Below are 25,543 nucleotides of genomic sequence, written 5' to 3' on the forward strand. Positions count from 1 at the left end.
CGTACCGTATTCGGTCGAAGTTCCTTGCTACCCGCCAGGGTAAGAAGGAGTTATTGGACTATGTCCAAGAGTTGAGAACTCTTATCGCCGGAATGGCGGCGGACCCTCTTCCGGAACAGGTCAGCGTGACCGTGTTCATAAAGGGACTTCGTGTGAGCGCAGCTCGAACGGAAGTGTTCCGTGTACACCCTAACGCTTTCGAAGAGGCGGTGAATGTGGCATTAAAGGCCGAGCACAACTTCAGGTCGGCTCGACCTGGTTGGAGCGCTAGTAGCGCAAGCTCTTCGAGCGGTCCAGAGCCGATGGACCTCATCTATGCTGAAGATGAAGAAGCGGAGCTTCTTGCTGCGGAGCAGCGTGCCGGCATCCGCCGATGCTTTGTGTGCGATAGCACTAAGCACTTGAGGGCATATTGCCCTCTGCGCAAGAAGCGCGGGGCTCCGGCGAGCCAACCCTCCGGGTCATCGCCGGGAAACGGCAATTCTTAGTAGGCGCGGGGCGGCCTACTGGGGAAGAACTGAGTTCTGATGTGCCTCGAAGAGGTAGAGGGCAACGGGTCTCAGCCCCGAAGAGAGCTGAGTTTTTTTACGAGAAGAGTGTGTGCAAGCCGGGCTTGCTGGTCGTTCAAGCGAACGTGAAGGGCTTTGCAAAGCCATGGAGAGTCTTGATTGACTCGGGAGCCTCGGGCAACTACGCCCGTCGCTCCACCCTGGAAGGGAGTCAGCTGTATGCTAAGGCACTGGAAGTGCCAACGAGAGATACGATCTCTGTCCGTCTCGCGACGGGGACACTGGTAACTGTGTCGAAGGTCTCTGTCGACCTTGGCGTGAAGTTTGAGAGCTTCGATAGCGTGGAACGCTGTTTGGTCTTAGACCTGGATGCGAGGTATGACCCCATCCTTGGCATGGCATGGCTGGAACGCCATGAGCCATGGATCGACTGGAAGTCGAAAACGCTGGGTGCGTCGCCCCTGCTCCTTGTGGAGCTTTGGTAAGTCATGGGCCCACCTCTGCTAGGAAGCAGAAGCGCTTTTGGCGCAAGCACGAGGCCGAGGCGGCCGTAGTGCTGGACATTGGTATGTCCGAAATTGTTAGCAACGAGGTTGCTGTTTGCCCTGAGGGCGTACGTGGTGCGGCACGTTATCCGCCGAGCGGTGCAGGTCAGGTCAATGACCAACTGCTGGGTCCTGGTGAGGACGGGCGCGGAGTGGCGCGTAAACCACTGAGTGGTACGAATCTGGTCGATGACCTACCGCTGCGTGACCCGAGGGTCGCGGTCGACTGCGAGTCGAGGCATCATGGGCGTGGCCAGAAGATGCAGGTGAAGTGACACCTAGTTCACTGTGTGAAGGTCGAGGACCTCTTGGCTTTCAGCCGAGTGTCTTGCGAGACACTGTATCCTCTTCGAGGAGTGATGGTGCTGCTGCACCCGGTGGTGGTGACGGAGATGTCACCACACCGCCCTCATCCAGCCGGGCTCGGTCGCGGAGGGAGAGGAGAAGAAGACGCAGGGTGTCTGTGACGTCTTCGACGTCGGACGATGCGTTTAACGTGACGAGCGGTGAGGCTCCACGTGATTGCTGTGAACAGCTGTACGCACTCGTGAACGGAGTGACGAGGGAGGTAGAAGGCGACATCAGCCTTGACACTCTGCGCGCTGCAGATGCTCTGCTAGAGCTGGACGAGATGTCCATCGCCGAGTTTGGCGAAGCCTTAAAGGCAGGCGAGCTAGCCGAGGTGGCCCTGCTGGGACCTGAGGAGGAGTTAAACTCCTCATCCGTCGTTGACGACGCGGTCCTAGAGGACACCAAGAAGGCGCTGAGCGCAAGAAGTTGATCGGCGATCCTCAAAGATCCTTCGGATCCCTTCTACCCGGTGGTGAAGAAGTATGGAGACGTTGTCTCGAAAGACCCACCAATGGGCCTGCCTCCGCATCGAGGCGTGTGTCATGAGATTGACCTGGTTCCTGGAACCAAATACTGCGTAACAAGGCAATGGCCTTTGCGGAAAGAGAAGTATGACGTCATTGACGCATTCTTCCGTGCGAAGCACGAGGCAGGGATGGTGCGTGAGAGGAAGTCTCCGCACTCGACACCCACGTTCTGTGTCAGAAAGCCGAACGGCAAGTGACGCATTGTTCATGCGCTTAACAAGCTAAATGCGGCCACTATCCCGGCGTAAACGCCGATTCCTCGCAAGGATGTTCTGCAGAACAACATGGTAGGCTGTACGTTGTACAGCGCGCTCGACCTGATCGATGGCTACTACCAATTGCTCATGAGGGCGAGCGACATTTCGCTGACAGCGGGGAGTACTCCGAGCGGTATGCTCTGGGAGTGGCTGGTGATGCCCCAAGGGCTGTCGAACGCACCAGCAACGTTCAATCGTCTTGTGACGCAGTTGTTTAGGCCCCACCGGGCGTACGCTCAAACGTACTTTGACGATATATTCGTCCATAGTCGTGCTGAGCACGGAAAGTCAAACGTGGAAAACCACATTGACCACTTGCGAGCGGTGCTCGAGTGCATGCGCACTAATAAGTTGTATGCCAACTTGGATAAGTGCGTCTTTGGCGCGGAGGAAATACCTTTCCTCGGGTGCTTCATTGGGAAGCGTGGCTTAAGGGCAGATCCTGCCAAAGTCAAGGCCATCGTGGACTGGCCGGTTCCCAAGAACCAAAAGGACTTACGCAAGTGGCTAGGCTTAGCCAATTACTTGCACAAGTACAGCGCAATCTACGCGGAGATGGCTCGGCCATTATCAGATCTCCTTAAGAAGGACGCACCATGGTGCTGGAACGTCGAGCACGACGGAGCCTTTGAGGCTGTTAAGAAGAGCCTTCTCCAGGCTCCGTTCCTTGCGCTACCGGACCCGGATAGTCCGTTTAGCGTCGTATGTGACGCCTCCGAGTTTGCAATCGGTTGTGCTTTACTACAAGCAGACGCCGAAGGGCGTGAACGCGTGATCGCGTTTGAGTCTCGCCAGCTCAAAGCTGCAGAGAAGAACGATCCAGTTCATGACAAAGAGCTACTTGCAATGAAGTATGCTCTAGTCCAATTCAGGGTACACCTGCTAGGCTCTAAGCCTTTTGTGATCTTTACTGATCATGCGTCGTTACGCACTGCGACACAGTCGCCTAATCTCTCTCAGAGAATGGCAAGATGGCTTTCCTTCTTTGCCGAGTATAACTTCGAGGTGAAGTACAAGCCGGGACGGCTTAATGTAGTGGCCGATGCGCTCTCGCGCAGGCCGGACTACGAGCTAGCTCATGTCACGACAGTGACGTCGTCAGTGCCTAACTTGATACGCGGAGCGTATGCACAAGACGACATGTGCGTAGCGCTGCTACGGGCTCTTGGGAGCGAAGAGGTTAAAGACTCTGACAAGGAATTGTCTGGGCGCTTACGCGTGAGGCTGCATCCATACTCGCTCGATGGCGGCCTGCTGTACTACAGCACCGACTCTGAGGATAATCCTCGTGTAGTCGTTCCTCATGATGAGGATCTCAAGTATCGAATCCTCTATGAGGTTCATGATACGCCCGTGGGCGGGCACTTAGGTCGGGAGAAGACCTATGGCTCGGTGAGCTCGATGTACAGGTGGCCCAAGATGTATAAGTGGATCGGCACCTATGTACGCACGTGTGGGACGTGTCAACGGACAAAGTCCGCGCCGAGCACGGCAGCGCCATTGGCGAGTTTGCCTGTCCCCAAGGGATGTTGGCAGTCCATGAGTATGGACTTTGTGTTTGGCCTTCCCAAGGATAAGGCGGCAAACACGGGTATTGTGGTCTTTGTAGACCGATTGAGCAAGATGGCTCATTTAGCGGCGGTGTCGGACGCCATTGATCGTATGGGTACAGCTTTGCTGTTTTTAGACCGAGTCTTCCGCCAACATGGCTTGCCTGGGGCAATTGTCTCCGATCGAGACCCGCGCTTCACCGCGAAGTTCTGGACGTCCCTCTTCCGAGTGCTCGGCACTCGTTTGGACATGTCCACAACGGACCATCCGCAGACCGACGGTCAAACCGAGCGCGTGAATCGCGTTGTGGAGGATATCCTTCGAAGCGTATGCGCTGAGGCGCCAAAACGCTGGGGCCAGATGCTCCCACTCGTTGAGTTCGCATTAAATAATGCAGTGCACGCCTCGACAGGCTACACTCCGTTCTATGTGAGCGGCTTGGCTAACCCTCGCGTCCCACTGACGCCGCCACGCCGTGGCTCAGGGCTTGATGGGGGAGGGATAGCCGAGCGGCTAGCTGATGTCAGCCCCGTTGCGGTTCGCAAGCAAGTCGATGACTTTGTCTCTTTGAGACTGAGCGTAATGCGTCAAGTACGCGACGCATGGCTGAAAGCTAAGACACGCAGAAGGAACATGCAGATGCCAAGGGCAGAAGCAATGTTGAGAGGTTTGAGGTCGGTGACCGAGTTTTATTAAACGCTAAAAACCTACTTACTCATGCAGTGTCTGCAGTCTTCAAGACGAAGTTAAGACCTCGGTTCATAGGACCGTTCAAGGTCGTGGCCAGGAAGGGCCTAGCGTATACGCTCAATCTTCCGAAGAAGATGCGCACGCATCCGGTCTTCTATGTTGGCTTGCTTAAGCCATATCAAGACCCTGTTCAGGTGAGCGCGGAGGCGTTGGCACCAACAGTGGCTAGACCACGGACAGCAGCAGGGCAGCAGGTGGTAGAGCCACGGGAGGCTGAACGACAGCAGGTGGTAGAGCCACGGGAGGCTGAACGACAGCATGTGGCAGAGCCACAGGTCGCGGGGCGAAGTGCTCGAGATGCAGGAGCAAGACAAGCTGAACGTGCAGCCGAGCGACTGGACGCTCAAGGTCCGAGACCTGGTTGTGAGTCAACAGTGGTGGCTCTAACCTATCCACAAGGTGGATCATCTCTTCGAGATCGACCGATGGGCGGTGAGCGTGAACGCTCGCGTCGTGGACGCCGGCGTCGTATGGACGCAGACGTCGTTCCGGCAAGTGCTGACTCTCCCCGCGAGAGCCCAGCTGAGGCAAGGCCTCCTCCTGCTCTGCTCGATGAACATGGTGAGCTCCACTTTCACGTGGAACGCCTTGTGGCGTGGCGTAGACGCCAGGGTCGTACCCAGTACGTGGTGAAGTGGAGGGGTTACCCTCACTCACAGAACTCATGGGAGTTTGAGGTTATCCTCCGGCAAGATTGCCCTGACGTCGTTGACGCTTACGACCGGGCACATCATGTGCCGAAGCGCCACCATGGCGTGCGACAGCGTCGCCAGGCGCTAGGCGCCTCCCACTAGAGTGGGGAGCGATCAGGTCAGTAATTGAGCTCAGGCTCTGACCAGTGACTGCAGCAGCCAGCTCGTACGTATGAGCGGTGCTCGCAGCGGGAGCAGGAGGTGGAGAGACCTCGTAGTGTTAGGGACATGGTCCCGAAGGAAGCAGGTGCTTCGTGCTGTGCTGAACAAGGTTCAGGCACAAGCGTCTCGATAGACGCATCGTTGTTTTAAAACTACTTGCTCGATGAGCATGATCCAAATGTGGATTCGCTGTAACAGTGAAAGTGGTGTCCCGGACGGGGATCGAACCACTGGCCTTTGGCTTGACAGGCCGGAGCTCTACCATTTAGCTATAAGGGCGATGCCCGTACGTCAGTCCGAGAACGGACTACTCATGGTATGAGAGGGCTGCGCCCGGGTGGATTTGAACCACCGACCGGTGGCTTCCAAAGCCAGCGCTCGACTACTGAGCTGAAAGGGCGTTGCCCTTAAGCTTGTCCATTCAAGGACAACAGTTCATGGAACGAGAGTGCTGTGCCCTGGTGGGCTCGAACCACCGACCTGTGGCTTCCAAAGCCAGCGCTCGACCACTGAGCTAAAAGCGGATTGCTCTTAAGCTTGTCCAAGCGTGGACAATCGTTCATGGAACGACAGGGCTGTGCCCTGGTGGGCTCGAACCACCGACCTGTGGCTCTCAAAGCCAACGCTCAACCATTGAGCTTATTGGGTGTTGCCCTTAAGCTTGTCCAAGCGTGAACAATCGTTCATGGAACGAGAGGGCTGTGCCCTAGTGGGTTCGAACCACCGACCTATCGCTTGTGAAGCGAGTGTTCAACCGCCGAGCTGTTGTCGACGACTCGAATGAGTCAAGAGCATTGCTCTAAGTGGTTTGCAGCTCTTGGAGTAGGCGCGGAGCGCGAGCGTAGGTCTGAGACCGCTTGAGAGCAAGATGCGCGCTGCGCTTGGAGCATTGGGCCGCGGGCCGACGACGAGAAGCTGGGCATCAGCGATGCGTAGGCGTTTGTGAGCTCACGGAGCTGTACAACGCTGGTGTGAGGTGTAGTAACCTCCGCCGTCTTAACAAGACGTGACCTCGCTGAGGAGAGTTTCGAGAACGGAATGTTCTCATCTTAGTGGGGGAGAGTGTAACGGGGTTACATGGTGTGGAGCACACAGGGGTACGGAGTACCCGTAGAGTTAACAAACTCTCAGTACATAAGTTGGAGAGTTAACAAGGTCTCTCAGTACGTTGGCCGAAAGCCACACATTATGCATTTGATAAGGTTTAACTATGCTAGATTGTTAAACAGATACATTTACCCCTAGGCGGCTTGGCCGCAATAATAGTAAATAAAACACTTCTGATTTTGAAGCATAAAGCTAAGGTATTGACTTTGAGCCCTGGTCTTGGGCTGTAAGTGTCCTTTGGATAAGGAACTTAATATTAGTGACTCTTTGAGTCGAACGTCTTCCTCTGACGCTAAAGCTACGGCAGCCCCGCTGCATTGCTCCAGTACCCGTTACCATGACAGGCGAAGCAACCGTGAGGTTGTTCGTCGATGGCGTGTTCCGCTATCACGGTCTCCCGGAAACGATTGTCTCGGACCGAGACCCGCGGTTCACGGCTGCGTTTTGGAAAAGGCTATTTCTTTTACTGAGAACTCGGCTGCAGATGTCCACTACGGACCATCCACAGGCAGACGGCCAGACAGAGCGCGTCAATCGAGTGCTTGAGGACACTGTGCGTGGTGTGTGTGCGGAAGCACCACGTACGTGGTCGATACAGCTTCCAGCTGTTGAGTTTGCGTTCAACAACGCGGTGCACGCGGGCTCATGCCGCTCTACTTGAGCGGCTTCCGCCACCCCAGAGTGCCCCTCATTCTTCGAGGTGCCACTGCATCCTCTATTCTAAGTGAGGGAAAGGCGCGGAAAGCTCTTTCCTCCCAGGTCACAGATGTGAGACCGGTTTCACTGCAGAAACAGGTGGAATTTTTGTGGATACCAAGCTGAGCGTGATCAGCAGGGTCCGCGATGCCATGGCAGCGGTCCAGGACAGACAAATGCAGTACTCTGACAAACATGGAAGAGAAATCTTAAGTGTATTTAAGGTGGGTGAACTAGTGACATTAGACACAAGGCACCTACCGCTAGACACGGTAAGCTCTGTCGGCAGCAACCAGCTGAAGCACCGCTTCATTGGACCGTTTGCAGTCCTGGCCAGGCATGGTGCGTCGTACACCGTCGACCTGCCAAAGTCAATGACGACGCACCCGGCGTTCTACGTTGGACGTCTTAAGCGGTACTCTGATCCGCAAAGGGTTGCTGATTCGCAGAAACACCTTGGCCCAGCTTCTCGAAGCGAGGGCCGGCCATAGACGTCGACGAGGGCTTTGTTCGAGGAACCAAGCCTCGGGATGAGCAGCAAGGCTGCGGTCGAGACCGTACGCCGGAGGGGCCCCGTACGAACGGACCCCGGAGCCTTACGCCGAGTACGTCGAGTACGTCGGGTACGCACCATACGCTTACACTGGTAGTGCGCCGAATGCGGCTCCGGACGTGGCAGCAGAGCCTCGATGCGTCGGATCACGAGGAAGGCCTCGTCAAGGTCGGACGTAGAGGCCCGCCGGTCCACCCGCAAATGCAGGCTCGAGAAATTACGCTCCAACACGTCCAGGCGGCCCGCATACGAGCGAGCACGCCCTGATTCCCGGTCTGGGCGGCAGCATCGCCGCCAGTCCCAAGGCCAAGTGCAATCTCAAGCACGAGGACGCGTTGACGAAGGCGGTCAGCCTCAGGGCCCTGCGTCGGACCCGCAGGAGAAGTACTCGGACGAGAGTAGCGTTTCGGAGGCGCCAAGTACTCGTACTCGTACGAGGGCGCCAAGTACTCGTACTCGTGCGAGGGCGCCCCTGCTTGACCGGAACGGAGAAGTCCACTACCACGTGAAGCGGATTCTTCAGGAACAACGGCGTCGCGGTAAGCGACAGCTCCTCGTGAAGTGGAGGGGTTATGCCCGCTCCGAGAACTGCTGGGGGCCGATTGAGCGGCTCCTGATAGACTGCCCGAAGTCCGTCGCAATCTGGGAACATAATCACCGGCAGCTTCATAAGTAGTACGGGGCTTCTAACCCGAGCGGGGTACGGACGTTGACGACACTCCGTACCCGCGCTCATCGTAAGCGCTAGAAGCTGCGCGCTTCCGAATGTCCCTTGGCAGCATGCGCTTGCTGACCAAGTGGGCAAACCGGACACGAAGAGCACTGGTCAAGGATGCGGGACAGCAGCTGATCTTGATGGAGTTCCCGTAACTCCGAGGGTGAGTATTTGAAAGACTCCACCCAGGCCTAGAGCATGTCCTCACACGAGTTCCAGCTGGGATATATCTCAGGAAGAACCCAGGGGTAGTCCCTGAGAGGGTAGAGACCACCCCGGTTCTCAAGCTTCTTACGACAAGCCGTAAAGTCCTTTTGAAAGATTCAGTGCGGCGCGAGAAGCACGCACCGGGCCGCCTCCAAGTTGTCGACGAACAACTGCTCCATCTGGACCAGGGTACGTTCGTAAACGCCCTTAGAAGTGTGACCACCAACAAGGCTACGAGGAACGACGAGAATTTCCAGGAAGAGGTCAGCCCCAGAGCTCTCCTCGGGAGGCCAATAACCTCATAAGTTGATTGCAGATCCCTGGCTTACGGGTGCCACCACCGGACCCCCACGCGTGTGCCGGGCAGCTTCAAAGTCCTTCTGCTGCTGCTCGAGGTCATTAGTGATCCCCCGGGACTCAAGAATATCGCCCTCCTCCTGTTCATCCTCCTCGTTCTCTTCATCCAGGGAACCGAAGAGGTTCCGATAGGAGTACCCAGTCTCTTTCTCCTCGCGGAGTGGAAACTTCGAAGCCGCACGCTTCTTAGAGGGCTTGTCGTCCTCGGCTTTGGCGGCATAAGCACGCGCGAGACCCTCGGCAAGCGAGATATGTTTGCGAGGTTTCTCCTCCCCGTCGTCTCCAGCTTTGAGAGTGCCCTTAGCCTTGACAGTAGGACTCTCAGAGCGCACAGACGTCCTGGGACTGTGATCACCACGATCACTAGCGAGCGACTGCACGCTGTCGTCATTGTGCTCGCTGGGCACTGGAGTGTACCCTCCCACGGAGCCCACAGGAACATCGTGAGTGCTCCTGAACTCGGCCTCGTCCTCACTGCCCGAATTGAACTCACGTTCAGTGAACCGCGAGCTCGGCTGGTTGTCGGGAGAGATCGAAGGTGACGGACCGCGGCATGCTCGCACGCTTGATCACAACCGCATCACCAATTGAGCCGATCGCCTCCGAGACCATCTTAGTAGCCTCCTGGAGTGCAGAACCTTTGCCGTGTGGCCTAGCGCTCTTGGCTTCCGCCTTTCCGGCAGCAGCCTTGGAGTGTGTTTTCGCATTGCTCTTCGCAGTGCCATAAGGTATGTTAACTGTCGATGTGGAGACCGAGGAGAAGAGTGCTCTGCGCTCCTCGAGGCTCTAACTGTAATATGTGTCTCCGCCGCGCTCGTGCAGCCAAGTCGATGTATTTTGACTTTGATAATGAGAGTTAGTAACGTACACCTCCTCATTCTGATTGGTCGGTGAACCGAACCTAAGTGGGGGAGGATGTAACGGGGTACGTATCCCTAAGTGTACCCCTAGCTACATGAAGAGTGACACGTCACACTTCAGAAGTATAATACATCATACTTCGGGATATCTGGTACATGGTACCAGGGTCGTCCTAGGCCAACCATTGGCTGATGACCATGCTTTTCTAAAGGTGACTTATTGTTTGTACATTCAACTTAAGCTTAGCCTACCTTTAAATAAATCTAGCTCACAACTTACCTTAAATTGGTCACTTCGCTCCCTTAGGCAAAGAGAACCTGTGAGCTGCCTTTCACTGAGAGTTTGTATACTATCGGAAGCCAACTTCCTCAAGCAAGGTGCTGTGTGACCCCGTCACAGACTCAACGCAATCACATGTTCACGCCCTTCGGCGTCTGCTTGTAGTAAAGCACCGCCGATTGCAAAATCGGAAGCGTCACAGACGGACGATCCGAGCATCTCAAAATTTCCGCTACATGTACTAATAATCCGGATTTTGGCTTAGATATTTCTTACCCCATCTGTAAAATGAAACTTATTCTGACCAAATTTTGTGGCAAAACACGAATATTTACGAGAAATACTGCAGACTTAGTAACCCAGCGAGACTGCAGCTCGGGCACACAATAGAGACTTTTCGCAAGTCACTCCACCCGCACATTATCCCCACAAAGCCAAAAACCAGTCGAGAGACGGTCCAGTGGGGCCAGCAGTGAGGATTGGAGTCCACCGAAATCGCGATTGTGTAGACAGCTTTCTCCACCAAACACGTGCGGCTCACCACTCGTGGCCACAAGTGTAGCACTTTCAGATCTCCGTCAAGGACCATGGCTGGAGCGCCGCGCCGCAAGAACTTCACAGACGTTGAAGACCTGGCTCTGCTGCGTCAAACCCACGCGGACCGCCCATTCCTCCGGCAGCGAGGTGGCATCATGGCAGCGTGGGAGGCCCTTGCCACTAAGCTTGTTGCAGACGAGAATTTTCCACGTAACAAGCTGAGTGGCAAGACGGCCAGCGGGCGCTTCGACAAGCTAGTCGAGGCCCACCGCGCTGCAGCGGAGAAATCGGCAAAGGCGTCGGGCGTGGACGAGGACGAGGACGAGTCGAAAAAGGTCATCCTGCTGGACGACCTGGTGGCAATGCTCGACGACCATGCAGCCAAGACGGCCGCCGCGAAGGCGGCCGAGCTCCAAAAGCGCGAGCGCGAGGAGGAGACGTCGCTTGTCGCGCGTCGACCTGCCATGGAGTCGCTTAAAGAGAGCGGAGACGACAGCACGCCCGTCAAGAAGCGCAAGGAGACAGGGTTGAAGGATCTCCTGATCAACATCAAGGAGAAGGAGCTGGCGGAGAGACAAGCGGTGCGGGAGCTGGAAGCTGAATGCCGCCGACGAGAACGAGAAGAAGACCGCGATGAATCAGCTCGAGCCCGCCGAGAGGCGAACGAGCAAATGCTCCGCCTTGTCAGCGTGATAGGTGATGCTGTGCTTGCAGTTGTTAAAGCAAATAAAGGTGATTGAAATGGATACACAAATGACGTTTATTTAGCGATGTTTGACGTTCACTTAGCTAGGTACACATCTAGCGAGGGTGGTGCCAAGCCGAAGAAGGCGCTAATTTGGTTGCATCCCTTATAGCAGCAGTGACAGTTTGTGAGCAACATGCTCACAAGCACATACTTACCAATGGGACTCAGTCGCAGACGGAGAGACTTGTTAAAGTCGATGAATTCTCACAATGATTCCATGCTACCAAATTGCCATTCAACAGCTTCTCGGACAGAGCTCATGAGTTTATTGAAGCGCTGCTCGGCATCCGTCGGCGCTGTTTTCAAAACCCTGACACTAGAAACTTGCGTATTCCATAAGCCGGATCCCCGTAGAGAGCGTACCCATCGAATATGAAGGCTCGCTCCTCCATATACTCGATAAATTTGCTCTCACGCAGCAGCGTGCTGTCATGCCGCCGACCCTCGATCGGCCCCCAGAAATGCAGGGTTAGCCCATCGGGGGCGACCACTGCTTGTTAGTTGAGGCAATGAGTGCGCTTGTGGTCCGAGTACACCTGCTTCTGAAGGTTTTCTTAGCGCCCAGGGCGAGACGAGGGCCGGCAAATGCGGCTCTTGGTGCCGTCTATGAACGCAAAAACGTTCTTCATAGGCGACCCGGTGCGGTGCACGGCATCTGCATATGCACGGATGCGCTCTGCCACGATTGCTTCATGGCAGTAGATAGTATCCTCGTATCTATCATACAAGTACATTACTGTAGGAGAGTTAGTCAACGAATTTCACTGCCCATGCGTCCTTGCCCATCACGTATCGACGTGCATGAAAATCCGGCACAGGACGCTTGTGGAGCGCCCAAATCTGTGAATCATGTCGTAGTGGCGCTTGGGGTAGCTCAAGCGAGGGAGCAAGATGCACACTGCCTCAGTGGCGTGCGCCTTATCGCGCGAACCCGTGATCACGAACTCCGTAAGAGCGAAGAGCTCCGTTAGGCGGATGACGCCGGCGACATCTGTAACGGGGTACGTAGCCCTAAGTGTACCCTGGTTACATGAAGTGTGACACTTCACACTTCAGGAGTATGACACGTCATACTCCGGGATATTTGGTACAAGGTACCAAGGTCGTTCAAAGCCAACCATTGGTTAAACGACATTGCATTTCTATAGGTAACTTATAGTTTGTATTAAACCCAAACTTAACTTAACCTACCTATAAATATACTCAGTTTACAATCTACCTTATTTAGGTCACTTCGCTCTCTTTAAATAAAGAGGGGACCTGAACTGCCGTTCACTGAGAGTTTGTATACTCTCGGAAGATAACTTCCTCTAGCGCAAGGTGCTGTGTGACCCCGTCACACTTGGTAGCACTAGTAGTTAATCCACGCCACCGCGGGTAGGCTACCTCAACCTCTCCGAAGTTCGTTGCCATGGATAGGAACGACTTCTCCCATATGAACGACTCTCAGTTCGAGTCGGTTCGGAAGATGGCAGGCATCTTCGGGATGGAGGCCCTGCAGAGCCTGGTGGTATCAACACCGGCTGAGCAGCTCGAGCGCGTCAATGCATTTGACGCGTACGAGCAGGGCCTCATCGCGCATGTGCGGGAGAACCTGCAGGCTCCGGCGGCGGAAGCAAATCCGCCTCACCCGAAGCCAATACGGCTGAAGGTTAAGCCGTATGAAGGGAAGGAAGGCGAGAACCTTCACGTCTGGGTCCGAGAAGTAGAGCTCGCGATGGACGCGGCTCTGATCTCGACCGAGCAACTGCGTGTTGCTTTTGCACTCTCCAACCTTAGCGGCCGTGCTAAGAGCTGGGTGTACACACGGGAAGCAACTTCCCCTGGATGTTTCACATCCTGGGCTCAGCTGTGCGAACAGCTCCGAGCCGCGTTCCTCCCGGCGAACTACGAGTACCGCCAGCGTTCGCGCTTCCTCGCGTGTAAACAAGGAAGGCGCGAGCTGCACGAGTATGTGCAAGAGATACGGGAGATCACGGCGTCCCTAGTGGGAAGCCCACTCAATGAACACATCAAGATGACTGTGTTCATGGACGGCCTTCGAGTGGGCCCCGCACGCACTCAGCTGTTCCGGGTGCAGTCAAGCACCCTTGAAGAGGCGATTCAAGTGGCTCTTCAGGAAGAGTACAGCCATCGCCAGGCGCGTACGCCGGCCTCAGCGTGGCCTGGGAGTTCCTTGTCGGCTCCCGGTCGAACAAGCCCCAACGGACCAGCTCCCATGGAACTCGGGTCCGCCGAACAGCGTGACATCCGCTGCTTCGGCTGTGGGAAGATGGGCCACTTCAAGCGCGACTGTCCCGCGGAAAGACTCCGCAGACGGTCCTTCCCCGAGCCCGTCCTCAAGGTTCGCTGGCAGAAGCCAGGATCCCGGGGACAGGGGAACGCCGGGAACCAGTAGGGGCGGGGCGCCCTACTGGGGAAGAACTAAGTCTTAGTGATGGGTGCGCGGGTGGCGCGTACCACGGGGACTTAGCCCCTGAGAGTCTTCGCACTCTCGAATCGGCGAAGAGCAGCGGCGGGTTGCTCGTAGTACACGGATGTGTACGGGGATACGATCATCCCTTTAGAATCTTGATCGACTCTGGGGCGTCGAAGAATTTCGCACGCCGCCAGACGGTTGCTCGTAACAGCAACAAGTTGTCCGATGCTTTGAGAGAATGCAAGGGCAACAGGACGGTGTCAGTGCGACTGGCCGACGGGAAGGTCGTCACTGTCCCCAACGTCCAAGTGGATCTGGCCGTCAAGTTTGAAGACTTTGACAGCCTCGAACAGTTCACTGTTCTCGATATGGATCCATATGATATTATTATGGGCATGCCCTGGCTTGAGAAGCACGAGCCCTGGATCGACTGGCGAGGCAAGGCAATCGGTGCCAGCCGCCCTGCGCAGTCCGACAGAGCACTGGTGAGTCATGTTCCCACCTCTGTCAGGACCCGGGGCGCCCGCAAGGGCTGCCAGGGTACCAAAGCATCCGGCAGATGCTTGGGAGTCGTCGACGTATATGACGACTCCGAGGATGTTTTGATGGTGGCCGCGCCCAGAAGAGGCGCTGGCCAAGTGGGTAGCTTAGGTCCACAGGCGGGTAACTTAGTTCCGCAGGCAGCTGCAACTGTCATGAACACTGAGAACAGCGTGTTCAGAGTGGGTAACAGAGTTCCACTCACGGTCGCCCAGACCTTAACTGAAGAGGAAGACGTCGGATACGCTTCCTGTGTGAGTAACACAGTGCCACACGCGGTCGCCCAGACCTTAACTGAAGAGAAAGGCGCTGAACACGCTTCCTGTGTGGGTAACACAGTGCCACACGCGGTCGCTCGGACCTTAACCGAAGAGGAAGGCGTTGAACACGCTTCCTGTGTGGGTACCATAGTACCACACGAGGCCACGAGTGCCTCGGATGTCGTAGCGACGACATCCCTAAACGTGGGCAGCAAAGCTCCCCGTCACAGCCGCCGTCGGCAAAGACGCCGCCGCCGCCTCAAGTCGGATCCGAACTTCGTTCCGATCGACGTCGCTTCAAGCGACTCGGAGTCCAGGGCCCGGGCTCCTCCGACAAGGCCGGTGGAAGAGTGTTATCACATCTTCGATGGTGAGACCGGTTTACCCGTCAAGGCATCTGGTGTCCACTTGGAACCGCTACCAGAGGTTGCAGAGATACTGCACCTCGAGGAAATGACGGCTGAGTCTTTCCTGACCAACCTCAAGGCTGGAGAGTTTGCTGAGATGGTACTCATGAGACCTGAGACCACTCAGGAGAAGCTGAACTCCTCCTCTGTCTTGGACGAGAACGTCCTGGAAGACATGAACAAGCAGCGTCAAGCGCGCTTGGGTTCTGAGATTCTCAAGAACCCCAAGGACCCGGTGTATCCTTTGGTGACGGAGTATGCGGACGTGGTGAACAAACACCCACCGACCCAACTCCCACCGGATCGAGGCGTACGGCACGAGATCGATCTCATGCCCGGCACAAAGTATTGTGTCACGAGGCAATGGCCTCTCCCGCGCGAGCAGTGCGAGGTTATTGATGCCTTCTTCGCCGCGAAAGCAAAGGCAGGCATGGTGCGGGAGTCGAAATCCCCGCACTCGACGCCGACTTTCTGCGTTCGTAAGCCGAACGGAAAGTGGAAGCTGAACAACGCAGCGGTGCCGGCCCAAACACCAATCCCACGAAAGGATGTGTTGTTGAACAACATGGCCGGGAGCGTACTGTACAGTGCGCTGGATTTGGTAAGCGGGTACTACCAAATCCTGATGCGAGAGAGCGACATCCCGCTCACCGCGGTAAGCACTCCAAGCGGCATGCTTTGGAAGTGGCTCGTCATGCCGCAGGGCTTGTCTAACGCCCCGGCGACGTTCAATCGCCTGGTGACGCAATTGTTCCGCCCTTTGCGTACCTTCGTACAGACGTACTTCGACGACATATTCGTCCATAGCCGTGCCGAGGGAGGCAAGACGGCCATGGAAATGCATCTAGGACACCTCCGTCGAGTGTTGGACGTAATGCGAGCGAACAAGCTCTACGCCAACATCGACAAGTGCGTTTTCGCGTCACCAGAGATTAAAGTTCTCGGTTGCTTCGTCAGCAACGTGGGCGTTCGGGCTGACCCAGACAAGGTCAAGGCCATAGCAGCATGGCCGACGCCCCGATCCCAGAAGGATCTTCGAAAGTGGTTGGGCTTGGCCAACTACCTTCACAAGTACAGCGCAGGGTACGCGGGCTTCGCTAAGCCCTTGTCGAGTCTCCTTCAGAAGGACGTCGACTGGCGCTGGGAGCAAGAGAACCCGGATGCTTTTGACAGCATCAAGGCCAGACTCCAAGAGGCCCCTGTTCTGGCCCTGCCGGACGAGACGAAGCCGTTTAGCGTTGTCTGCGATGCCTCCGATTACGCCATCGGATGTGCATTGCTGCAGGCCAACACGGCTGGACACGAACGAGTCATCTCATTCCAGTCCAGGCAGCTCAAAGCCGCCGAGCGGAACTACCCTGTCCATGGCAAGGAGCTCCTGGCAATGAAATTTGCCCTTGTGAAGTTCCATGTTCACCTTCTGGGCTCTAGGCCCTTTGTGATCAACACAGACCACGCGTCCTTGAGGACGGCGACTAACTCGCCTCACCTCTCCCAAAGGATGGCGAGGTGGCTGTCCTTCTTCGCGGAATACAACTTCCGCGTCGAATACAAGCCGGGCAAGCTCAACGTGCTTGCGGACGCCCTCTCTCGGCGTCCCGACTATGAGTTGGCCCACATTACGCGGGTGACAGCGGATCTATATGATCGGATACGCATGGCGTATCGGGACGATGAGGCTGTCGCGCCTATCGTCAAGTTCCTTATGGCCGGAACGAGCGCGAAGTCCGACTGGCTCTCGTCGCGGCAGCGCTCACGGCTCCACCGATATGAGTTGAAGGAGGGCCTCCTCTACTACCGGGTGAAGCCCCCTGATCCTCCACGGGTGGTTGTACCCAACGACGAGGATCTGAAGTTCGACATCCTCGCGGAGGCGCATGACGCGCCCTCCAGCGGCCACTCAAGCCGCGAGAGGACCTTTCTGTCGGTCTCTCAGTCCTTCAGGTGGACCCACATGTACAAGTGAGTCGCCCGGTACGTCAAGACATGTGAAACATGTCAGCGGGTCAAACCCGCAGGGCACTCTTCGGCTCCACTACAGAGCCTGCCCGTACCGGCTGACTGTTGGAAGTCGATGAGTCTTGACTTCATCTTTGGGCTTCCCGCCGACGGACACGGCAACACCGGAATTTTGGTGTTCGTGTGTCGGCTGAGCAAGATGGTACATCTTGCTCCAGTTCCCGTCACTGTTACGGGCGAACAAACCGCAAGGTTTTTCGTCGATGGCGTGTTCCGCTATCACGGTCTCCCGGAGACGATTGTCTCGGACCGAGACCCGCGGTTCACTGCTGCGTTTTGAAAAACGCTGTTCCCTTTACTGGGAACTCGTCTGCAGATGTCCACTGCGGACCATCCGCAGACAGACGGCCAAACAGAGCGCGCCAATCGAGTGCTCGAGGACACTCGCGCAGTGTGTGCGCGGCAGCACCACGTACGTGGTCGACGCAGCTTCCAGTTGTTGAGTTTGCGCTCAACAACGCGGTGCACGCTTCCACGGGGTTCACGCCGCTCTACTTGAACGGCTTCCGCCACCCCAGAGTGCCTCTCACTCTTCGAGGAGACACTGACTCCTCTATTCTAAGTGGGGGAAAGGCTCGGAAAGCCCTTTCCTCCCAGGTCTCGGATGTGAGACCAGTTTCGCTGCGGAAACAGGTGGAATCCTTTATGGATACCAAGCTGAGCGTGATCAGCAGGGTCCGCGATGCCATGGCAGCGGTCCAGGACAGACAAATGCAGTACTCTGACAAACATGGAAGAGGAATCTTAAGTGTATTTAAGGTGGGTGAACTAGTGTTACTAGACACAAGGAACCTACCGCTAGACACGGTAAGCTCTGTCGGCAGCAACAAGCTAAAGCACCGCTTCATCGGACCTTTTGCAGTCCTGGCCAGACATGGTGCGTCGTACACCATCGACCTTCCAAAGTCAATGACGACGCACCCGACGTTCTATGTCGGACGTCTTAAGCGGTGCTTTGACCCGCAGGGGGTTGCTGACTCGCAGACCCCCCTTGACCCAGCTCCTCGAAGCGAGGGCCGGTCACAGTCGTCGACGAGGTCGTCGGAGCAGGCACCCAAGCCTCGGTCGGGACGGCAAGGCTGCGGTCAAGACCGTACGCCGGAGGGGCTCCATACGAACGAACCCCGACGCCATACGCCGAGTACGCTGAGTACGCCGGGTACGCACCATACGCGTACGTCTGGGAGTGGGCTGCAGGCGGCTCCGGACGTGGCAACAAAGCCTCGATCCGTCAGATCATGCGAAAGGCCTCGTCCAGATCGGTCGAAAAGGCCCGGCGATCCACCCGCAGGTGCAGGCTCGCGACCTCTCGCTCCAGCAGGCCCAGGCGGCCCGCAAGACGAGCGAGCTCGCCCTGATTCCCGGCCTGGGCGGCAGCATTACCGCCAGTTCCAAGGCCAAGTGCAATCTCAAGCATGAGGACACGTTGACGGATGCGGTCAACCTCAGGGTCCTGTGTCGGACCCGCAGTCGGAGCACTCGGACGAGAGTGGCTCTCGGGAGGCGCCGAGTACTCGTACTCGTACGAGGGCACCTCCGCCCCTGCTTGACCGAAATGGAGAAGTCTACTACCACGTGAAGCGGATTCTCCAGGAACAACGGCGTCGCGGTAAGCGACAGCTCCTCGTGAAGTGGAGGGGTTATGCCCACTCCGAGAACTCGTGGGAACCGATTGAACGGCTTCTGATTGACTGCCCAAAGGCTGTCGCAACCTGGGAACAGAAGCGGCGGCAGCTTCATAAGTAGTCCGGGGCTTCTTGCCCGAACGGGGTACGGACGATGAATACATACCGTACCCGCGCTCATCGTGAGCGCTAGAAGCCGCGCGCTTCAGGATGTCCCTTGGCAGTATACGCTTGCTGATCAAGTGGGCAAACCTCACACGAAGATCACGCTGGTCCAGGATGCGGGACAGCAGCTGATCTTCATGGATTTCCCGTAACTCCGTGGGTGAGTACTTAAGAGTCTCCACCCACGCCCAGAACATGTCCTCACAAGAACTCCACGTGGGACAGTTCTCGGGCATAACCCAGGGGTATCCCCAAAGTGGATAGAGACCACCCCGGGTCTCGGGCTTCTTACGACAAGTCGTGAAGTCCTTAAGGGGAATAGCGAGAAGCACACACCGAGCAGCCTCCAAGTTGTCGACGAGCAACTGTTCTTTCTGAACAAGGGCTCGTTCATAGATGCCCCTAGAAGTGTGGCCGCCCACAAGGCCACGAGGAGCGACGAGAAGCTCTAAGAAGAGGTCAGCCCCAGAGCTCTCCTCGGGAGGCCAATACCCTCTTGAGTTGATGGCAGCTCCCTCGCTGACGGGTGCTACCACCGAACCCCCACGCACACGCTGGGCAGCTTGGAACTCCTCCTGCTGCTGGTCGAGGTCATTCGAGACCTCCCGGGGCTCAACGATAGCACCCTTCTCTTCCTCTTCTTCCTCCTTCTCCTCCTCTTCATCCGAGGAGTCGAAGATACTCCGATAGGAGCGACGAGTCTCCTTCTCCTCGCGGAGTGGAGACTTAGAGGCTGTACGCTTCTTTGAGGGCTTGGCGCCTTCGGCTTTAGAGGCCTTAGCACGCGCAAGACCCTCGTCAAGCGAGAGACGTTTGCGAGGATTCTCTTCCTCATCGCCACCGGCTTTGGGAGCGCCCTTAGCCGTGACGGCCGGACTCTCAGAGCGCACAGTCGTTCTGGGACTGTGATCACCTTGATCACTAGCGAGCGACTGCACGCTGTCATCTTTGTGCTCACTGGGCACTGGTCTGTGCCCTCCCACAGAGTCCGCAGGAGCATCGTGGGTGCTCTCGGACTCGGCATCGTCCTCACTGCCCGAGTTGAGCTCACGTTCCACGAACCGAGGGTTCGGACGATTATCTGAAGACGAGGGCGAGGGGCTGCGGCGATTGCTTGCGCGCTTGTCCGCAGCCGCGTCACCCGAGGAACCGATCGCCTCGGAGGCCACCTGAGTAGCCTCCTTGAGTGCAGAGCCTTTGCCGTGAGGCTTAGTGCTTTTGGCCTGCGCCTTACCGGCAGCGGCCTTGGAACGTGTCTTAGCACCGCTCTTTGCAGTGCCACGAGGCATGGTAACGGTCGAATTGGAGACCTAGACGAAGAGCGCACAGGTTGTTGCTCGAGGCTCTAACTGTGAAGTGAGCCTCCGCCGCGCTCGCGCGGCCAAGTCGATGGTTTTCGACTTTGAGAATGAGAGTTTGTGACGAACACCTCTTCATTCTGATTGGTCGGTAAGCCGAACCTAAGTGGGGGAGGATGTAACGGGTACGTAGCCCTAAGTGTACCCTGGTTACATGAAGTGTGACACTTCACACTTCAGGAGTATGACACGTCATACTCCGGGATATTTGGTACAAGGTATTAAGGTCGTTCAAAGCCAACCATTGGTTAAACGACATTGCAATTCTATAGGTAACTTATAGTTTGTATTAAACCCAAACTTAACTTAACCTACCTATAAATATACTCAGTTTACAATCTACCTTATATAGGTCACTTCGCTCTCTTTAAATAAAGAGGGGACCTGTGAACTGCCGTTCACTGAGAGTTTGTATACTCTCGGAAGATAACTTCCTCTAGCGCAAGGTGCTGTGTGACCCCGTCACAACATCAAAGCGAAACTGCTGCCTACAGTCCTCGTCCGATAGAGTTGTGACGCAAAACCTCACCTCTGGGATGATCGGACGCTCAGACTGTTCGAAGCTGAGTAACAGAGCTGCCTCCGCAGCCGTAACTGCGTCGCCGAGGAGCTCGTGGAGCAGGAGGAGCAGCTCCATGCGGGATGAAAAGTGATTGGTAGTGGAGAGCTTGAACAGATTTGGGAGAGTTTTGGTCTGAAGATATTGAATCCTGCAAAAGCTCGTAATGTGGATGCTGCACATTATCTTTGCCCAATGTTTTGTGCAGCGACAAAGACTATTGCGAAAAGTCTCTAATGACGTCCTGCCGTGAGTTATTTGCAATAAAATGTATGCAGGTGCACAAAAAGCTACTGTACATGTACACGAAATGATTTAGTTGCTCGAAAATGTTTTTGTGCATTTCGGGCACCGCACGAAACAACTGTAGCTTTTTTTAGACCGATCTGGCGAAAATGCATCCAGTCGGCACCGTGCTCGAATTCTAATGGTAGCAGACGGTAGTGGCGGCCTAGTGCTCACGCCGGCGCAACGTATTCTCGTCAACAAGAGTCGTGCTGTCAAGCAACAGCGAGCAGTGGCTCTCGAAGCCCAGCACGAGCTCGACGCCAGGGCTCGTGCGCACAAAGAAGAGATCAAGAGTCGCTGCCAGTCTCAATACGCACCTGCACCTACTGCTCGACGTCTCATTCTACGTCATGTCGGCGAAGAGCTAGCGCGCGTTGCATATCGAGAGCAGCACGTGCTGTCGAAGACGCCACATCACCTTACCAGTAACAACAATCGCACGACGCTCAACCCTCCTGCACCCAGCAACCATCAAGATCAAGCACAGCAGAAGCCGCAAAGTTCAGACGACGACTACGACGAAGAGCGTTTCGGCCCCGTGCGCCGTCCTCCTCGCAAGCAGCCGCCGAACCTTTGGGTGCCGGTATGTGTCGGACTTTGCATCTTCTACTAAATAATCATATGGCTCGACTAAACAAATTCTGTGACATGTAGATCTTTGAGCAAGAGGTGGCCGAGGTGCAACAGGCCAAGGAGGAAGCAGAGCGCAAGCGGCTGGCGGCAGCGGCCGAGTATCGCGAGCGGCTCGACAACCAAAAGGTCGACAAAGACCGCAAACGGCTGGAGGAGAAAGCTGTGGCTGATGGCTACGCGCGAGCGCAAGCCGCTCAGCAAGTCGCGTGGCGCGAGCAAGAGAAGGCAAAGCAGAGGCAGCGCCAGGACCAAGTTGTGCTGGAGGCGCAGCGCTGGCAACAAGATCTTCGTGCGCAAGCTGAGGCGCTCCGTGTGGCGCAAACAACCAAAGAGCGTAACGAACGCCGTGTGCTCGAGAGACTACGTATGCTGGACGAACAGGACAAGCATCGAAAGGCGGAGCGCAAAGCTGCCGACAGGGAAGAGGTCGTCCGAGTCAAGCAAGCCAATGCCCAGCAGCTGGAACTTAAACGACAGGCCGTACTGCGGTCACAGCGACAAGACCGCGAGCTGCAAGAAGCTTACGAAAGGAAGCTCGAGCTGCAAGAGGCGGCGCGTCGTGCTGAGCTCGATGCGATCCTTGTGAAACAGAGTCACAAAGTGAAGCTGGCTCTTCTTAACGTCAAGAGCGCCGAGGAGAAGGCACGCGAGGACGAGGAACGTGCACTGGCGGTGCAGACAGCTATGCGAGCTCGAGAAGCTGAGCTGATTGAGCTCAAGGACCGCAAGAAGCGTGAGGCTGCCCGTGTGCAAGTGCAGGCATTGACGCTGCAGAAAGAAGACAAAAAGACTCGACGACTCTCCGAGGAACGCGAGGAGGCAGTCTACGCGAGCAAATCCAGAGCAGATTTCCACTCGTGGCAACAGGAGCAGGTGGCTGAGAAGGAAAAGGTGCATCAACGCAATCGCGATTACCAAAAGCTGGTGCGGCAGCAGATGAGTGAGGATACGATGCGCAGAGCTGACGAGGACAAGTACGGAATGACTCTGTTGGAGGCCGAAATAAACACCAAGCTGCTGCATAAGGCTGGAATCGCCGCACTGCCAGAAGATATCCATCGCAAGTATAATAGTTACTTAAAGTATTGAATTGTACATGGGAAGAATGCATTGTTACTTTTTCTGTCTGCCGCTCTGAGCAAAATGAAAATGTAGCTGGAACCCACTGCCATCAGTTGCAAATAGTATTTTACTGTACCACCACATGCAGGTTTGCTACTGACCTGTCCCAACGAATACGCGTCGTTTCACTATAAAGTATAGAAGGAAAAGTGACCAGTCACGATTGGGTGAATGAAAAATCGAAAAGAAATACCCCCCTAAGGTATCCAACCACTAGCTCAAGGGTGCTGCCCTATCGACAATGCTGGAACAATACTACTGTAGTCTCACGAATACAGCGATTCAACTTGGTCTTGAATAAGAATCGGTATAGTGTTTGGCATGACTGAGCAGATTGGTTTTTATGTGATATGTGTATCCCGGTAATGCCGGTATCTAAATAAGTGCCGAAACTATTACAGTAACCCTTCTTAAGTTAAGCTATTGCAGTCACCGCTTCCCAGCGATGACTGTCGAGCATGTGAATCATCCACGTCAATACAACTTTTTGCTTGTCTTCGCTGCTTGATATCAGCATGTTTGGTCGGCGCTGGTACAGTTCACTGTCGAAACGTGGTTTCACTCGCTCGTCGTTTCAATTGGTCGAAAATCGCGGCATCTGGTTTCTAACTTCCGCCTTCTCGTCCTTACTGAACACAAGTCATTTTGTTCGCATTCCTCCTTCCGGTAATATGCGCAGCCGCTGGGTCGACTCGCTCAAGCGCGGCATCTCGGCGTCCCCACGGCCAGATGAGCGCTCGCCTCAGCCCTCGGGGACCCCATATGCTCCCACTCCGAGCTCCACGCTGTCCTCAGTGTCCGCACCGAGCCTTAACGGCACCGAAAACCCCTCATATGTCCACGATACCGACCGTTGCGACTCCATCGGTGCCTGCAGCGTCGCTCGGGTGCTAGAGAACTGCGTATTACAAGGTGGAGTGCACCACACGCATATGCATGTACTGACGTATCTGGGACGGCCACTGCGCTCCGAGTGCTGCTGTTATCCCGTGGCCGTTCAATGGTTCCGAGCTGTGGGGGAGCAGGACGATTTCCAGGTCATCCCTGGAGCTTGCGACGAGTGGTACACACCCACAGCAGACGATATTGGCGCCAGGATTTTGGCAAAAGTAATGATCGAGGACGAGGACGTTCTTAAGACTAAAATGCTCGAGTACGGACCCATCAAAGAAGATCCAGAAGTCCGTAGCAAAGTCGAGATGTATCTGGAGCGGAAATCCGTGCTGTTTATGGGACTACGAAGCATTTCGGTACAAGACAGCAGCGAATACTTAAACGAAGAGGAACTGAGAGTACGACACAGCGTTGACGACCGAGCAGATGGAGATAAACTCATTTTTCAACTGATTATTTCGTAGGAGAGCTGGACGCTGTTAATCGACGATCGGAGGGTCCGATTAACGTGTGAATCGTCACTTATCCCGCCATTCGAAAGCCTCTACACACCAGATATCAAGGTACATTTGTCTCGTCATCACCTTTTTAGATTTATTTCTAATTGAATCATGGCTACAAAACAGTTAGAAATGGTCCGCGGCTCTCCAAACGAGTTCTACCTTTATCTGGCTCAAGGATGCTACGTGCGTCTCCGTGCCGAGTCCAACACCGTGCGAGATATCATCGTACTTACGCTGCGCGCCTTCTGTAACATGGCAGTGTCGGACGAGACGACACACGAGGCTGTTGCACGCGGCTTGTCTCCCATGCTGACACTACGCAAGATTGCTCAAGACGAAGAGAGCAAGAAGCAGCCCCTAGTAGGTGTCAGTGCAAACTTCGGATTGCTGGGATTGAGTTGCATGCTGAGGTTATACACGCCGTCTCTTGATTTCGACCAGCAGACTCAGGAAGCTCCTCCCCCTCCGCCACCGCCAGCGCCAGTATACGATCTACCGTGGAACCGATCAGCGATTAACTCGCTCAGTATGGACCCAGAATCTACAGCTACAAGTACCGTAGTCGAAGAACTAGACGAGTCGCTTGGATCAGGCAGCAGACGACCAAGTATTGCCAGCAGTATAGGCATGGGAGGTGATGGGTACAGTGAAAGTTTGGGGGATTCGCTGCTGATGGACGCTGAGGCGTTGATAGGCAACGCGCAGAAGATGGGGATCCAGTATCAGATACTCCCACGCGCTCCGAAGCGAATTTCTATCTTGGATATTCCAGATTTACAGATAATTGAAGCGATGGAGGCTTTGAATGAGCAGATTCTTCCCGATGACAAGATGCGACAGCAGCAACGAGACCAACGTCGTCGTCGAGGGAGTTATAGCAGCGCAGGAGAAGCCGATTCGGAAGAATGTGCAAGTGGCAACAATGTCGATGGAAATGTTGTTGCCATGCCAGAGATGGTGGATGCGAGTTGCATAGATAAAGCGATTGCGGAATTTATGGCGGATGACAAGGACAGTGTATATGTGGCAGCGCTACGAGAACAATATGTTGCGATCTTCTGTTCGTTGCAACGCGAGTTGCACACTTATAAGCAACGCGTCGTGACTTTATCCAAGCAACTTGAAGAGAAACAGGAGCTCAACTCGAGTTTCCGCAAGGACATTGAGTCTTTGCGCAGCGCTCTCACGTCCATGCAACTCGCTGATAAAGTGTACGATCTGGTGTCTACCGACCTGCAACAACTTGTGAAGCGAAACGCCGCTGAACCTGAGCAACCTGTCCCTAGTGTCTCATACTGAATACGTGAGTTTACTACCCAATTTGAGTCAATATAGGTCTTTTAACCC

At 55.4% G+C, this 25,543-nt stretch overlaps 3 protein-coding genes and 2 non-coding genes across 5 annotated transcripts; 3 read left to right on the top strand and 2 right to left on the bottom strand.

Annotated features, from left to right (window-relative positions):
• Positions 1-5,672: 5,672 nt before the first annotated feature.
• Positions 5,673-5,744, bottom strand: PITG_25655. The gene has a single exon. It is a non-coding gene; the product is annotated as a tRNA-Pro (tRNA).
• A 178-nt stretch (positions 5,745-5,922) lies between these two features.
• Positions 5,923-5,992, bottom strand: PITG_25657. The gene has a single exon. It is a non-coding gene; the product is annotated as a tRNA-Ser (tRNA).
• Positions 5,993-10,699: 4,707 nt separating this feature from the next.
• On the top strand, positions 10,700-11,403 carry PITG_02413 (uncharacterized protein; the record flags this gene model as incomplete). The annotated part of the gene is made up of 1 exon (XM_002907294.1): positions 10,700-11,403. The coding sequence occupies one exon, from the start codon at positions 10,707-10,709 to the stop codon at positions 11,394-11,396; it is 690 nt and encodes a 229-aa protein (XP_002907340.1).
• Positions 11,404-21,183: 9,780 nt separating this feature from the next.
• Positions 21,184-22,766, top strand: PITG_02414 (uncharacterized protein; the record flags this gene model as incomplete). The annotated part of the gene is made up of 3 exons (XM_002907295.1): positions 21,184-21,417; positions 21,538-21,627; positions 21,699-22,766. 3 exons carry the CDS (start codon positions 21,184-21,186, stop codon positions 22,764-22,766), a joined length of 1,392 nt encoding a protein of 463 aa, XP_002907341.1.
• Positions 22,767-23,459: 693 nt separating this feature from the next.
• Positions 23,460-25,495, top strand: PITG_02415 (uncharacterized protein; the record flags this gene model as incomplete). Its single annotated transcript, XM_002907296.1, has 4 exons — positions 23,460-24,091; positions 24,158-24,256; positions 24,320-25,058; positions 25,101-25,495. 4 exons carry the CDS (start codon positions 23,471-23,473, stop codon positions 25,493-25,495), a joined length of 1,854 nt encoding a protein of 617 aa, XP_002907342.1.
• Positions 25,496-25,543: the final 48 nt, after the last annotated feature.

Source organism: Phytophthora infestans, genomic scaffold (assembly GCF_000142945.1).
Source record: "Phytophthora infestans T30-4 supercont1.3 genomic scaffold, whole genome shotgun sequence".
Lineage (NCBI taxonomy): Eukaryota > Oomycota > Peronosporomycetes > Peronosporales > Peronosporaceae > Phytophthora > Phytophthora infestans.